This window comes from Diadema antillarum, unplaced genomic scaffold (genome assembly GCF_040938485.1).
Source record: "Diadema antillarum isolate AM-2024a unplaced genomic scaffold, OU_Dant_1.0 seq00001206_RagTag, whole genome shotgun sequence".
NCBI lineage: Eukaryota > Metazoa > Echinodermata > Echinoidea > Diadematoida > Diadematidae > Diadema > Diadema antillarum.
This window is the reverse complement of record NW_027271999.1, coordinates 832,831-848,724: the sequence shown is the minus strand read 5'-3', so window position 1 is coordinate 848,724 and position 15,894 is coordinate 832,831. Positions and strand designations below refer to the sequence as shown.

The following is a 15,894-nucleotide window of genomic DNA, read 5'->3' as shown; positions in this document are numbered from 1 at the left end:
GAACGTGATATAGCAAAATCTCAGTATCGTTATATTTATATCGTTTGTTTCTGAACAAATATATTACTAGTTTGCCATTGTGCTGAAATTAAACGCCGTGTGCAAAGCCTGCTACATCTTTTTGCCAACTTATCAAGGCCATGTCAACACTGACGCAAGATTTTTAGACTGATTTCAGATAAACTTGCGGCATTAGGAAGACACACACACACACACACACGCGTGCGCACGCACACACATACACACAAACATTGCACACACATGAAATCTAATTAGGGATTTGCCAATAACATCCAAAGATTTGGTCGTCCCCGTATCCTCTTCATACACTAGATTTGATACGATCAGGAAATTTGATTGAACTACAACAACAAAAACAACAATTGTCACATTCTTTGATAGTTTTGACATTGCATTCATATAAAGTGGAATGTAATACTTGACTGATTAAAAATATCTATCGAGAATGATTCTGAGTGTTTGGGACCAACCTGAAGTAGAAAGACTAAAACAGAACTTTATATTGGAAATAATCTATGGCTACGTGGGTCCAACATTTTTGGCGTTCCCTTTCTTTTTATTGCCCCTTCTGTGGATTTCTTGTGTGACCATTTCCTCGAGAGAATTTGGAAAAAAGTTTTCTTTTGAGGTCAATCACGCGATTTCCTGATCTGAGCCGTGGTCCTACCCTGACAACCAAGATGTCGGCAACCGTCTGCCAATATTGAATCTTGCTCCTAACTATTCGCTCAAGAAATTACTCTCGCATTCCATCGGCCGAATCGCAAATAAGCACGTTTAATCAAATCCACATATATCACTACTCTGCGGACTCCTGTAATCGAATTGTAGATGCGATGTTTACAGATATCATGCACGTTTCGTCCGCGGCCGGATCAGCGCGCGCGGTTCTTACAGGTAGACGGTCAAGGAATTCCCCTCCCACGGAGCAATCCCGTGGTAATGAAGGGAAATCGTATCAACGTGTGTCGCCACAGTATATTTCGCCGTGATTTCTGCCATTAGCCTATCAGAGGGATGAATCAACTCGTCAAATAATGCTCCCATTTAAGCCATGACGACATTACAGGGTTATACTACCGCAATTTCTTTCTTCACATAGGCCTACGTTTCTTTTTATTCCAATTCATCTTTTGCAAAAGAAAAACTCCAGAAATGCCTTAAGTCATACTGCTATTTCTTTTACATTTCATCATTTTTCTTATTTGAATCACATTCTATGAGTACTATTTTGCAGTTATTATTATCATTATTATATTATTTCGCCTTTGAGAAGGGCAGATATACGCTCTAGCTTCATGATAGAACCTCTGTGGATCCTGTAAACTGCCTCATGTCGCATTTCCTGGTATGCCATGATCCATGGCAATTCTTTCTGGAAGCATGGGCGAATATTTGTTATTTGCTTTCATAAACATGGAGAGATGGGGGGGGGGGGACGGGACACTGAAATAGTGGTCACATGAGAATTCACCTTGTTTCAGCGTTTGAATCCAGCCGCCATAAATGACGAATGACATATCGATTCTACTAGAGCAGCAACTCTCGACACCTTTTCATCATTATTTAGTTGATGCAGGAGTAAGCTATCGCTGACGTAAATACTAATTAGGCAAGTACATGGCAACCCCCGAAAGAACGGGAGAATAAGTTGTCAGCTAGGTAGACGAAAAACGTGACTCAAACTGAACTGTGCAGTCGGTGAAGTGAGTAATTCTATTAACCTCGTGAATGCATCAAAACAGACTCGAACAACAATGCTCGGGTAAACATTATTTTTATTCTAAATCAATGACACATAATTTATTAATCATATAGACCAAGTGGTCATTTCCAGTGGAAATGCCGTCCGGTTTTATATCTTTACACAGTTGAATGATAATCATTGATGATAAGCAAAAAAAGAAAAAGAAAAAAGGAAAGCCTTTTACTGTTCATTTATTGTCCAGTTTCTAACAATTCTTTCAATCATAATCATATTGATTTTCTCGTCTACTCGCGGTGTTACTCAAAGTGTAGGGGAGAGGTCACTATGTGTGTGTGTGTTTTAATTAACCAAACATATTAATCACGAATTCACGATAATGACACTGTTAACTGGAGTTTGAAAACTTGTAGATTATACACAGCGGATATCATACACAGAAAGATTACACACATTCCTCTTGTCTTCTCATAAATCATCATTTTATACTTCACAAACAGAAAGAGCTAGTCTTAAAGATCAAATCATTTGTGCTATTGTAGTCATACTATGAAAACAAAAAACTCCACTAGGACACACTAATGTAAATTCTACATCCTTTATTTCAACTTTGCCAACAGTTTTCCTAATCAAAATGAGTAGACAAAGTTGCATGTTAACGCCATGGGACTTTTATTAACATGTTTACTGTGACTTTTTGCTATCATAGAGAGACAAACAGACAGACAGACAGAGGGACGGAGAGAGACTTTTAGTCAAACAGACGCATATAGCTTGTAGGGAGAGAGAGAGTAAACAGGTCGCCTCTCGTCATCATGCAAACCGTAGGGTCAATTCCATATATTTATCACAAGTACAAAACCACATTCTGAGTCTTGAGAACTCTGCATTAAGCTCGGAGGCCCCTCAAGATTACACTAGCCAATCTCGAGATTATATTATCTAATTTCCCCCCAAACCGCTATAACTGCGCTGTCTAGCACATGCAATGCCGGAAAGGACGAAGAAGTCTGGATAAACATAGCTCGTCAAGAGATGCCCTTAGAAGTGAGAGACAAAGAGGGAGGGACAAAAAGTCAATCTTCCAATTCGCCGATAAAATACCGCGTATCGCCTCATGCTAAGAAGTCATACTGAGAGCGGTGATGCTATTTATGCTTCGACCTATTTTTCTAAATGGAATAATCAGTTAAGCATTGTTGGTACAAAAAAGAAGAAGGATAGTAAGATGCAGAATGTAATTTTCTGTTAGAATCTCTACATGAAAACGCAGGAAAAAAGAACGTTATTTGAATTCCTCGACGAAGAACTAGCCCAGACGTATTTTTGTTTTATTGAAACACAATTATGGTCCATCGTGTAATTCATGGATTCATAAACTTCTGGTTTCTCTCACTGTATGTATGTGTGTGTGTGTGTGTGTGTGTGTGTGTGTGTGTGTGTGTGTGTGTGTGTGTGTGTGTGTGAGTGAGTGCGTGTGTGTGTGTGTGTGTGTTCAGCTAATCTCATTTCAGTGTTTTGCTGAAGTGGTGCGAACTCAATCAACAATGGATCTCATGTGACTTACTTCAGAAATGGATCGATGTTCAACATCCCTATTTTGCTTGAACTTTTCGATTTTTTCTTCAAACAGTTTTTACGATAATTATTCCATTAGCCTAATTCTCATATGCTGCTGTTTCCATCTCGCGCGTCTTACTTAGAAAGAATTGCCATTTCAGAAATCCACCCTTACTATATAGACAAAGAAAAGTGAAATATCAGATAAAATGTCTGAGAAACATAGGGAGTGGTTTCTTGCAACTTGCAGTCTTCATTGTTCAGCAACTGTCAACCTTGTGAATGGATTAGCGCAATATTTCCCTCGTACAATCATTGTATGCATGTTTTTTCTCTTTGGTTTCGTTTGTCTATCCCTTGCAACTTATCCTCGATGGGTGCGACTGATTTTATCTAAGGTCAACTTGAAGACTTTTCTTTCAATATTCAAGTTAAAAAGCGTTTTCTGACTGCTATTGAAATCAACGAATCAAATTTCATAGGAAAAAAAAATGGCCAAAAATGACTGTTTTTTTTTACTGTATGATGTAAAAAGAAAATCAAAAGCATAGATGTTCTCATAGAAATATTGATAGATTCTGATTGCATTTAAGTGATTGTTTGTCATATGTTACTTGTGACGCTGTGTCCACTTTTTACAGCTGTTAGATTACCTGGTAGTAGGCCTACATGTATGATGATAAGACTGACTGTCATTTAAAAGAACGTGCTTCTTGAAAAACGGGGGAAAAAACGAATACGACAATGCAAAAAAAAAATACTTGTGTATACAGAAAATGACGCAGATTGAATGGAAACACCCATGATGCATCTTTTTCTTCTTTCTTTGATATTGCTCAGCTCGCGGCTGTGGACAGTGCCTAAATTTCAACTCCGCCTTCGTGTTGGTTCTCATGCTTCGCAAGACGATTACCACTATTCGGACGACGAAAGCCGCCGAGATCCTGCCGACGGACCAGAATATCATCTTCCACAAAATGGTGGGCATTGTCATCGCCTGTATGGCGCTTGTCCACACGCTGGGTCACATCGGCAATGCTTGTAAGTATGAAGGCCACGAAATACATACTTACCCCTTGGCCTCTGTTAGACTGCAGACAAGTTTGGAGAAATGGCGGCTTTATGTGCCTTCTAGAAACAAGATATAAACTGACACTGCTTTGCGCGCCAGATATGTCATCCATACTCCAAATTACAATCTTTTGCCAAGACGAATACCCGGCTGGCTCAAATACAAAGTGACCATGAAAGTAATAGCCAACGTCACTTTTTTCTCTGTTTACAGTATTGTCATTGAATTGGTATTGGAAAGAAAAGAAAGAGAAATCGCGCGTTGGATGCAACAACTGTCGTGGCAAGACGCAAATAACAACTTAATATCTTTCGATTGGATTTTGCTCTTGCTGTATTTTAGCCTATTGTCAAACATCCCAATGGGAACGCTACTCTGAAGATAGTTCCAAAGGGGTGCCTGATGATCCCTTGAGTGTTAAATCACATCCAAGAGTTTTAGAAAGAACTGGGTCTTGTCCATCTTAATCTGGCTCTAATTCCCGCCCATTCGGGAATGTGTATCAGGGATCAATAGCACTGGAGACTATTGTTAATCTTACGCGGAAATACAAAACATGTGACATTTCATGAGGCCAAATTCCTTTCCACCAAGTCATCTGGCTCTTCTGGAAATGTTCCTAAATAGTTCAAGAGCTGCAAACAGGTGTTTGAGCAGGGTTTGGTCTTTTGGAATAAACAACAAGAGAGAGAGATTAGACAGTTGAAAGCAAGCTCTTATAACGAGGTTTACAGAGCAAGAGCTTGGGGGCGGTGATCCATTCCGAGACACTTAGCCAAGAGAGTGCAACTTCCGGGCGCTTTCGCCTACATCAAATATAAAGAAATATATGGTCATCAGGAGTTGGTTGGTGATGTATGTGATAGACGCCTGAATCAGAAGACTGCGACAATCAGTAGGTGGAAGATGGGGAAAAAATGTTTGATCAGCGTTTATTTGATCATGTGATGAGCATTTGACCAATCAGATGTCGAGAATAAAACATGTCTCTATTTGTTATACGTGTGTATGTATGGAAAAAAAGTTGAAACAAGTTCTTCCTTGTTTAGAGTTCTTTGTAGGGCCCTACTTACTTTTGTGTATCTTAAAGCTTAGAGCTCACGTCTTGGTTGTCTTGAACGACACTATAGTGGCGTCACTTTAGAGTACTTCTGGTGGAGTGAAATGCTTTGTAAGCAAACAAGCTGGTACAAAAAAAAAATCGTCTCATTGTTATCGTCGGCATTGCAGTGATAAAAAGTTTCATTTTAACTTTCAAGTTTTTTTTTTTTATTTTCCCATTCCTCGAAAAAAAAATGTCGTACAAAAATAGATTTATACAATAGAACGATTACAAATTAGGCGAAATCTTTGATAGAATCTACGACGGTCCTGGTGTAAAATAGGCATAAAGGTTTGTTTGCAGTCATATTGGACGTACGAAAGTACGAAAAGTATGATGGTGCTACTAAAAAGCAAGCTTTTTCAGTCGTGGGTCTCAGGATGAAATCAGATTCTAGTATAGGGAAATGTCGAGCACGGACAACTATTTAGACCAATTGATGAAAAAAAAATTAAAAACAGAAGGAAAGTATGATATGTTACTGTATAGATAAGACTCAGGAAAGCCATAATATGCCAAGAAGAGTAAGAAACACATGGTCTCCTTTTCATCATAATTTCATCCTCTGGTCTTGCTTTGTGGAAGAAGTAGCACAATTAGAGATATTATCTGGAAATGCGTATTGCTTAACAGGACTAGGAAGTAAGACTCGGTTGACTACTTTACAAATTTTTTGAGGAATTATAGCCAGGAATTAAGCATTAACAACTGAATACAGACATGGGAGGTGTGCTGTGATCCAAGTATGTGGAGGTGAACTCGAGAAAAAAAAAACAGAAGAGAAAACAAAAAGCACATCAACATAACTCTGATCAGGATGTACGTATTTCCAGACGCATTAGATAATCGTTTTGTCAGATGATCAAAGACATGTGATGGTGGTTCCAACCTGTTTTTTTTTTTAAATATTGCATGGAAAGTATATTTTTCACGTTCTCTAACTGCATACTGGTAATATTGTAATGTAATGTTATGCTATGTTATGTTATGTTATGTTATGTTTTGTTATGCTATGTTATGTTATGTTATGTTATGTTATGTTATGTTATGTTATGTTATGTTATATTTTAATATGAGAGGTCAATTTTATTCGCTTTCCTGAAAAGCGATTCTTTTTGACATCCTTATCTTTCGCTTCAGTTCCTTTTAAAATGCATTGTGCGAATGAGTTTCTCATTATGTAAACGCGAGGCGCATTCTATTATATTCCCCCCTTTGTGCATTCAGTCTATTCCATAAGATGAGTGAGGGACTTAGGCTTGTGAGTGACCAATAAGAGATGCTAATCATTGCGGACGTGAGGGAGGCAAGGAGAACGTTGTGAAGCATTTCGTCTTACCTCTTGTCATCCTTGACTGCTCTCAGACCATGATAAATGGGTTAAATCAATTTCGTTTGACGCTCGTACCCGCAATGAGAGATAAGCGTGCGAGATAGTGCATCTCCGCATGGTATTTCATGGAATGAAACTGCTGTTAATTAAGTGTCATCGTGCCTCTTCAACATTAGTCGCTGCAAAGCACCTCAGGAAGCGCGATGTAAGGACAAAACAGAGTTTGCCGGAAGCCTAACTTGGGAGATGATTATCGATGTATAGTCAGTCACGTGACAATTCAACACGACGCATTAACTCGTTCCAGAAGGCAGCGAGCGACGATTCATGAATTTCTAATTTCTGAAGACACAACTTTTCTGGCCCTCCATTTAAAAGTATTCAAAGTATTTTATCCTCATCAACCTTATAAAGTTTCAATGTCAGAGATCACATTGATCAATAACCTACGATATTAACACATACTATCACTACTTCTCTCGTTGATTGACAGTGTGCCACTGTAATACCCGTTTCTTTTCAGAGTGCGACGATATCATCATGCATGAGTTCCCATGCAGCAAAATTATTTTTTCTAACCCAGGACGCGTCTGGCATTAAGACCTGTCATCCTGTATTTGGCAGGTAGAAAACAAAAATGATAACTGTAAGTGCCTGAGTGTTACTTCTGACATCCTTGCATCAATTCAGCCTGTCATATTTGATTGCCAACTCGGTCTACAATCGCACTATTGGAGAAGAGTAGGTATGTCTCCTCTTGAATAAACGCAACAGCCTTTGAGCCCCTTTCCATAGGCACTTAACCTTCGTGCAGCCCCAAGCGGCTATGAAACGGTCCTGACAGTGTAACCCTTTTAGTTTGTCGCGTCAAATACTGCATCAAATATGCACATCAGGCAGCTCTTCCTTTCCGTTGTTTACGTGACAAAAAAAAATGAAGAAAAGTATTATGTTATTTCAGGTTTGTGTGTCTGTCCTGAGGAGCTGTTCTTTTCATCGTTAGCTTAAAACACAGTTGCGCTTTGCTTTCCTGTATGACGAGGCAAAATATTCGTGTTGTATTTGCAAGAAATCATGTGCGGAAATCAGAAATAAGATTCACGTACCCCTTGCTGTATAGAGCTCTGATCGTATAGGTCGTTTATTACGGCAGGCAAATAGTTAGCTTTCAAGGATTGATGGGTCTTCCTATATCAATGTGTACGTGCGCTCGATCGAAGCGGGTGGGAATATTTGTCATGGATCCACATGCTCCCTGAATTGACGGCGAGCTGCCAATTTGCGAACTCGTCAAGATCAAGCTGCAATAATTCGTCCCTTTCCCGTAACCCCTCAGCCATGTACCACGTGACGTGTACGTTCTCCTCTCATTGCTGAACAAAGCAAATATAAAAAAAAAGATGCTAGATACAAACATTTGTAGAATGAAAGAATGATGGAGAAAGCGAGAGAAAGATAAATAGAACTGGAAAAAATGTTATTTCGCGGTATTAGCAAAATTCAAATGTTATTTTCGTTTGACATGAACAAGTATACATAAAATAACATCTAAACATTGCTAATCTATACAAGCTACAATATTTAGTCTGCTTCTGCCACGATGTGTACAACTTTCGTCTGATTGAGGCCATTATCTAGGAGGCTTTTTAACCGTTACAATTGGTTTCCTTGATGTCATTGTGCCGTAACAACCATCCCTCATATCTTGTCGACAATGTGAAATGAGAACACGTACACATATTAAAAAAAAAGTTTTGAAAAGCAATTAGTGAAGAGGTGAGCAGTATCTGGCAAGTTTGACGCTTGACTAGAAAACTGTTGTCAGTATCATCACAGGCATGTCTGTCTTCAGTACATAGAGACACTCAAGAAAGGCAGATGTCTGATTTTGCTTTTATGGTTGTGTGAGGATTACACCGCGAACATTCTTTTTTTTATAGTTTGGGCGTCTAGACGTTCTTTAAAAGAAGCGTAAATACTCGCAGAATCAAGCCTCGTAACTGAAACTTCCCGTAAGGCCTACATTTTATTTTCAGCTCATTCACCGGGCTGGCAAGCGATAGGTAATAAGTGGAGTTCGACGACCGAGTGAAGTGAAACTCGATGTCTTCTTTCTTCTGTCTGATTATGACGCCTAAAGAAGTGCAAGATTACATTGATGAGAGCGAAAGAAAGGGAACGTTCGGAGTGAGTTAATAGCCATGATTCGATTAAGTCCATTAGAATAAAAGGTGAAGTAAGACCTGTGGCAGGACTTGAAGGCAATCCTTACCAGCAGTCGCGAGGCAGGTGCTGGCAATGGCGGAAGAAATTTAATTAACGCCATGTTGGGAATTAAATGCACATAGAAAATGGGACTTGATGGTGCCGAGAGGTGTGGAGGAAAAGAAGTGATTTATGATAATGGTTGGATATCTGGGACTATTTATTCAGGATAAATAAATGATGTATGAAAGAGTGTGTGAATGACACCTGGTAGGGAGCACCGCGCCAGCTTCGCGTCGCCTCTTGCCTGACGCCAGCCGCTCCGTTACTATGGCAACTGAAGTTGTATCGTATTGCCCGCATTGTATCCATCACGAAGCGCTACACTGTCTGCTGAATGGAATCTTTACATGTCGGATGTCAGTGTCCTATTCATAAACCTTACAAATCGATAAACCACAATAACTGATGACTCGTGAGCCACCTTGATCTGTTTAATCGGCGGATAGAAAATGATTGCGATGTTAGCCTCGAGGTTTTCTTCTGCCGGCACATGTGAAGTATCGATCAGGACATTACCAGAGATGTATAACTTTCTCCTTATATTTCAAATCCAAACGTGATGTATCTTGATGACTACAAATGATAAGACCTACTCATTAATTTATGTCCTAAGCCCTAAGCCCGAGTTGAAACCGAAAACTCGTAAAAGTCGAAGCACGAATGTTTGATGTTACTCTTCTCACCCGGCAGAGAGTGTCTTTTTATCTCTGTATACCTCCTCATAAGCCGCACACATAGATACATTAACTGCATACCTGTCGTCTTTGTCTCTGTCGTAACTCGCTAATCACAGTTCATTATTATCTCAGCCCTCCTCGCAGCGCCACATTACACGATCAATGACCCCGCCTGCCTGAATTTAATCGACTTAGCTGGTGACATCTGGTTGAAGGACTTGCCATTAGGATGTAGACGGGGACCGAGACGGGATAAGGGCGGGGTAGACAGCAGACGAATAATGAGACACTTCTGCTCCTTAGCTAGGTCACGTTGCTTGCATCTGGGTGAAAGCGATCGGCAGGGAAAACGCCACGTTTCCGAATAGTAGTTTAATATCTATACAAGACAGTAAAAACACCTTCACCATTTTACAGCCCAATTTCCTCCATAGGAATTTTCCGAGTGCCGTCTCTGATAGGCGGGTGCTTCTCAAAAAGTGGAATAAATAATAAACTGACGTAACTCTCTTCATTCGGAAAGCGACTAACAACAGGCGGAAATACATGATGGATGTAACAGTAAACACTGATGATTACCGTATACAACGAGTGCTGTCTCATGATACACTGCCATTAGCAGTGATAGTAGTTTTCTCTGTTCTTTCTTCACTAAGCATTACCCGTCTTCTCTGAAGAGTAACAATCTCTTTGATTATGTGAAGCTCTTGAAGACAATTATAATCGCCAATATTCCTAATATGGAACATGACTGTCAATATGGTTATAATTATGGTTTTATCTATTGTTGCTATACTCACAGACTGAAGTGATATCATAGATAATTTGATTCTGATGTTGCTTTCGTTCTCAAAGAGAGTGTTCGGAAAAAAGAGGGGGAATTAAGCAGCCATTCAAATTGTCTGGCATAATATCCTGCGTCATGTCTCATCATAATCATGTTTTTTGTTTTTTGTCCGACGAACAGGGTACGTAGAGAGCAATCCCTACATAGACATCACGATGGTAGAGTTGCTCTTCACTAATACCAGTGCCACCTCATTTGGGTTGGCACCTGTAGCCGGTAGTGCCTACATCACCGGATGGGTCCTGGATGTTCTTCTCTGCATCATGGTGGTGTGCTCGATGCCCTTTGTGAGAAGATCGGGTCATTTCCAGGTAAGGGAAGAGGTCATTGAACTTGATGACCTGTAACCGGTTTGTACTTAAGCGGAAGAGATTCGGTGTGGCAAAACATAGCAGCTACGATTAAATAATGTACCAAAGCGGAATGTATGGTAACAGTATAAAACTTGACTGGTAAATACCACCCTGGATGGATTTACGCCACTGGCGAAAAAACAAAAATCTTCAGAAGTTAGAGGCGACATATCGCAAGTATACACCATGCATTGTAACATATTCTACAAGTGAATGCATCCCGTTATTGCTCAGGCGGCTGGCTATGAAACTGACGTCATAAATTCGGATCATAATTATACAGATGTGAAAAGATCATCTCCTTGTAGCCCGTTGACGGGTAAATATGACCCTTTCATGAAAATTCCAAACGCTATAGATCACCAATAATGATTGTTTTGATCTTCTGCTTAGCCCGAAGCATAGGAAATCTGGTTCCTGGTGCTATGTCATGTCCCATTCTCATATGAATAGAAGAAAACTTATGAGGACTTATGAGACAGGCCTGAACCATTTCATTCACAACTACAAGACTGGACAGACTCGGCTCCCTATTGGCCGGTTTGCCCATTTGCGCGCGAAAAGCTCGTCCAATTGAAATTGAATCACTAGTGTAGTTGACAGTCATAGTTTTCACCATTAGTTGACCCGTACTCGTGGCTGGTATCCTGTGGCGGCGAGCTATATACACACGTCATCAGAGAACAGAGGACTTCGGCAAGATGGTGGAGACTTGTGGTAGAGATTTATGATGTTCGCACCGGCCAGCCCACCAAAATTCTTTTCTAAATGTTATCATGACTTAGCATAACCCTCAAATGTCCATCAGAGTAATACAAAAAAGTGTAGATGAGACAATATCATAGTTTTCTGTCAAGGGTTTAGCAATACCCCATTCTCCCCTTCGCGAAATCGTCATTGCCTAGTCCTTACAACTCTAGAACAATCAGGTGTTAAGGTCATAAGGATATGATTTCTTCTACTTGATAACATGTCACATAAGGAAAGTGAGTCACGCCTTGTGCGTGAGTAAATGCGAGATCGGGCCATGACATCATTTTCCCTTCTAATTTGCATGATCGACATTAATATGAGACTATGATTTCTGAACTCGAGAACTTTCTTTACCGTGTCCAAATCTAGTGAGACTCTCCTCTTCTGTTTGTATGATTGTACAGTTATAATTGTTACCATGGTTACGTCGACCTAAACAATGAGTGTATTTTCACTCGAATATCACGAGGCATCTTTTCCAAGCTGAAACGACCTACATTCTAGCAGCGAGCACTCACCTAAAATACTAGTCTTAGTTCAGCATGTTAAATGAAATGCTTTACCTGTTGAACCTACAGCCGGCCTGCAGGTTTTGGTTGACTATGGAACAAAGGCGGAGGTTTATAGAGTTCAACTGACCATAAATAAAGTTTAATAAAGTAGTCATGCTTCACGTCAGTCGTCAAAACGAAATGATTTCATCTCGAATGTTCTCGACATCTATTACCAAGGCACTGTGTAGGCTCAGAGAGATTGAGGAATAACGTGCCTGTCTGCAACAATTGCTATACCGATGCAGGTAAACATGATGGATTTGTGGGTGTTTTTTTTTCCTCTCTGTCACTCGCTCTGTCCCTACTCTCTACAGGTGTTCTATTTCACGCACATGTTGTACGTTGTGTTCTGGACGCTACTCCTCATGCACGGACCGCGCTTCTACTACTGGTTCGTCGTACCAGGCGTCGTGTTCATCGTGGAGAAACTCAGCCAGACCAAGTGCGTGAAGCAGGCGAGATACGGCAATACATACGTCCAGGAAGTCAACCTTCTCCCGTCAGGTGTACGTTTCCATGGTTACAGTCTGGACGCAGGATGATGGGAGATGGAGCGAAAGTGGGGGAAGAGATGTGCAGAGTAGGGAATGGAAGTGGTTTGGTGGTGGGGAATGAGCAGGGAAGAGGGAAGGGTGATGGATGGGAAAGGGACAGTGAAAGAGAATGGACAATGAAATTGAGCAAAGAAACAAGCAAAAACTAAAAAGATGGAATGCCAATGAAATGAGGAGAGGCAGAAAGAGTTTCTGTATAAAAAAACAGAACAGAAAGGAATACATGAACAAATATTAACTCAAAAAGGGAAACTAAACGATTTCTTCTTGACGGGGAGTGCGTGAGGAAGAGTTCAGAGAGGAGAAAACATGAGAAAATCTTTACGTGTAGGTTTACAACATAGATAGATAGATTGATAGATAGATAGATAGGTAGATAGATAGATAGATAGATAGATAGATAGGTAGATAGATAGATAGATAGGCAGATAGATAGATAGATAGGTGGATAGATAGATAGATAGGTAGATAGATAGATAGATAGGTGGATAGATAGATAGATAGATAGGTAGGTGAGGTAGATAGATAGATAGATAGATAAATAGATAGATAGATAGATAGGTAGATAGATAGATAGATAGATAGATAGGTAGGTAGGTAGATAAATAGATAGATAGATCGGTAGATAGATAGATAGATAGATAGATAGGTAGATAGATAGATAGGTAGATAGATATATAGATATATAGATAGGTAGGTAGGTAGATAGATAGATAGATAGATAGATAGATAGGTGGATAGATAGATAGATAGATAGATAGATAGATAGGTAGGTAGGTGAGGTAGATAGATAGATAGATAGATAGATAGATAGATAGATAGATAGATAGATAGGTAGGTGAGGTAGATAGATAGATAGATAGATAGATAGATAGATAGATAGATAGATAGATAGATAAGAGTGGAAGGGAAAGAGAGGATGAGATGAAATGGGGGAGGAAGCAAAACGACATAAATTTGCGGTGTCCCAAAGTGCTACATAATAATTCATCAAATTTTCATCCAGTATGGATGTTCAGAAATGCCTCGAAACAGCAAAATCAAACTTCCTCTTCAGCATATACGTTATTCACTCCCAGTAGTACTTTTATTGGGCAGAAATATCCGCACGTAAGTTGTTAAAGGGGAATGATGGCCAAATACATACACGGACTGAGTGAGTGCAGCATTATCAATGGAACACATTAGTGAAGTTTGACGAAAATTGAAGATTTATAAGGTATGAATTGTTCAAGTTTTGTTGCCACCATTGCTGGATAAGGAAGAAAACAACAGCTTGTGACGTCACTGCGGGACAATGATGTAAAAAAGATATAAAAACGAATCGGTGTAGTCTTCCTAGGCAGCGATGGCGGCACCAAAACTTTATAAATTCATAACTTTTGAACGGATTGTCCGATTTTCCTTAAAGTCTACTGATATGTTTTACTTATAGTGCTACATCTAACTGACCCAATCCACATGTACATTTGGGTATCATTCTCCTGCAACAAATTGTCCAATTTTCCTCAAACTTCACTGATTTGTTCAATTAATATTGCTGCATTCGCTGAATCCACATGATTATGTCATGTGAGTATCATTCCCCTTAAACAACAGACTTATTTTTTACTCGGTCTGAAGAACACGATTCATAACTTTCCGTATGTGCTTCCTTCAGAAGGTCACATCTTGTGTTCGTGTCTTTTTAAAGATTCTTTGCCGGATCGTACTCCTCTACTGTCGTCCATCTGTGATACATGTACTTTACTATTTAATAATGGGGCGAGTACTTTCCTCGGGACCGTGGTCAATACTTGCACGAACTCCTAAAACCATTAAGGGTCATCTGTGGATGACGACGCACGCTTTTTGGTATATGAGATGGCATCTTTTCATTCTTCCTCCTCCTCCTCTCCCGGTCGAACCACAGGTGACGCACCTTGTTCTCACAAGACCGAATCGATTCCACTACAAGGCGGGTGACTACATCTTCATCCAGATTCCGCAGATCGCTACATACGAGTGGCATCCATTCACGATAAGCAGCGCGCCGGAACAGCAAGGTAAGAAGGAACATTATACACTCCGTGTATACATTGGATGGGGTCATGCACTGCCGAGGGGTCAAATGTCAAAGGTCGTAGTGTCAATTATCTCTTTGGGGGAGAGGGTTAGACGCAAAAGCAAAGTAAAACAAAACAGATGAAGAATTGGCTATAAGTCACTTACATGATAAACTGTGTAAAATAATTCCAAAGTATCTGGAATAAAGCAAGAAGACAATGATTTTTGCCAACACACCGCAGGCAGTCCGATTGCTGTATCGTTATGTAAGACATTTTCACCATTTCTTTATTAACAATTTTTGCTCCATCTCGTAGGTGTTATTTCTTTCCAATAGCAATACTACCAAGATCCGATCACGAAGGACCAATCAATATGCCTCCAGCAGCAGTTTTCCCATTTCAAAGTCTCCATAAAGTCGACCACAAACAAACAAATATATCACTAATAATGCCAAACTTCCGAACCATTCTAACATCTTCATCACACGATATGAAAGCAAGTATTCAATTCAATCTTTATTTCCGATTCAATACATAATATACAAAAATACATGTGGATATGAGCAGATTGTACAAGAGTGAGTTTAAAAACAATGGAAACGACAACAAAACAAGGCGAGATTATGATAAAGACAAAAGAATAGAAAACCACTTCGGGAAAACAGATATCACAGGTACATAAAGAACAGAAACTCATTAACATTGTGTGTTTGGTTGATCGGAAAATGGTATGCGCGTAGAAAGCCAGAATAGGCTTGTTATGTTGCACATACCCCGCGTTATAATCATTTAAAAATTACTTTAAAAAAAAGGAACGGAGAAACAAAAAATCAAGTTAATCATAACCAAAAAAAGAGAAAACATTAAACGCCATAATACAAATAGAAGAAAGACCAATACATCCATACATATAATCCAATCAATACTTACTAATCAACAACTTCTTGTACTGCCTTTTGAACATATTATTAAACTGTGTATTGAACTTGCTCAATTCTAACGTATTCCATAAAACGGGACCAGTATGACGCAACGAATATTTAGATT

The 15,894-nt window shown here is 39.6% G+C and overlaps 1 protein-coding gene across 1 annotated transcript in view; it reads left to right on the top strand.

Annotated features, from left to right (window-relative positions):
* The window catches only part of LOC139744724 (NADPH oxidase 5-like), an 85,253-nt gene that overhangs the window by 45,365 nt on the left and 23,994 nt on the right, over nucleotides 1-15,894 (top strand). Inside the window, exons 5-8 of the mRNA XM_071655147.1 lie at nucleotides 4,127-4,327; nucleotides 10,706-10,896; nucleotides 12,560-12,751; nucleotides 14,712-14,844. Of these exons, the coding sequence (XP_071511248.1) occupies nucleotides 4,127-4,327; nucleotides 10,706-10,896; nucleotides 12,560-12,751; nucleotides 14,712-14,844 (717 nt within the window). The remainder of the gene's footprint in view (nucleotides 1-4,126; nucleotides 4,328-10,705; nucleotides 10,897-12,559; nucleotides 12,752-14,711; nucleotides 14,845-15,894) is intronic.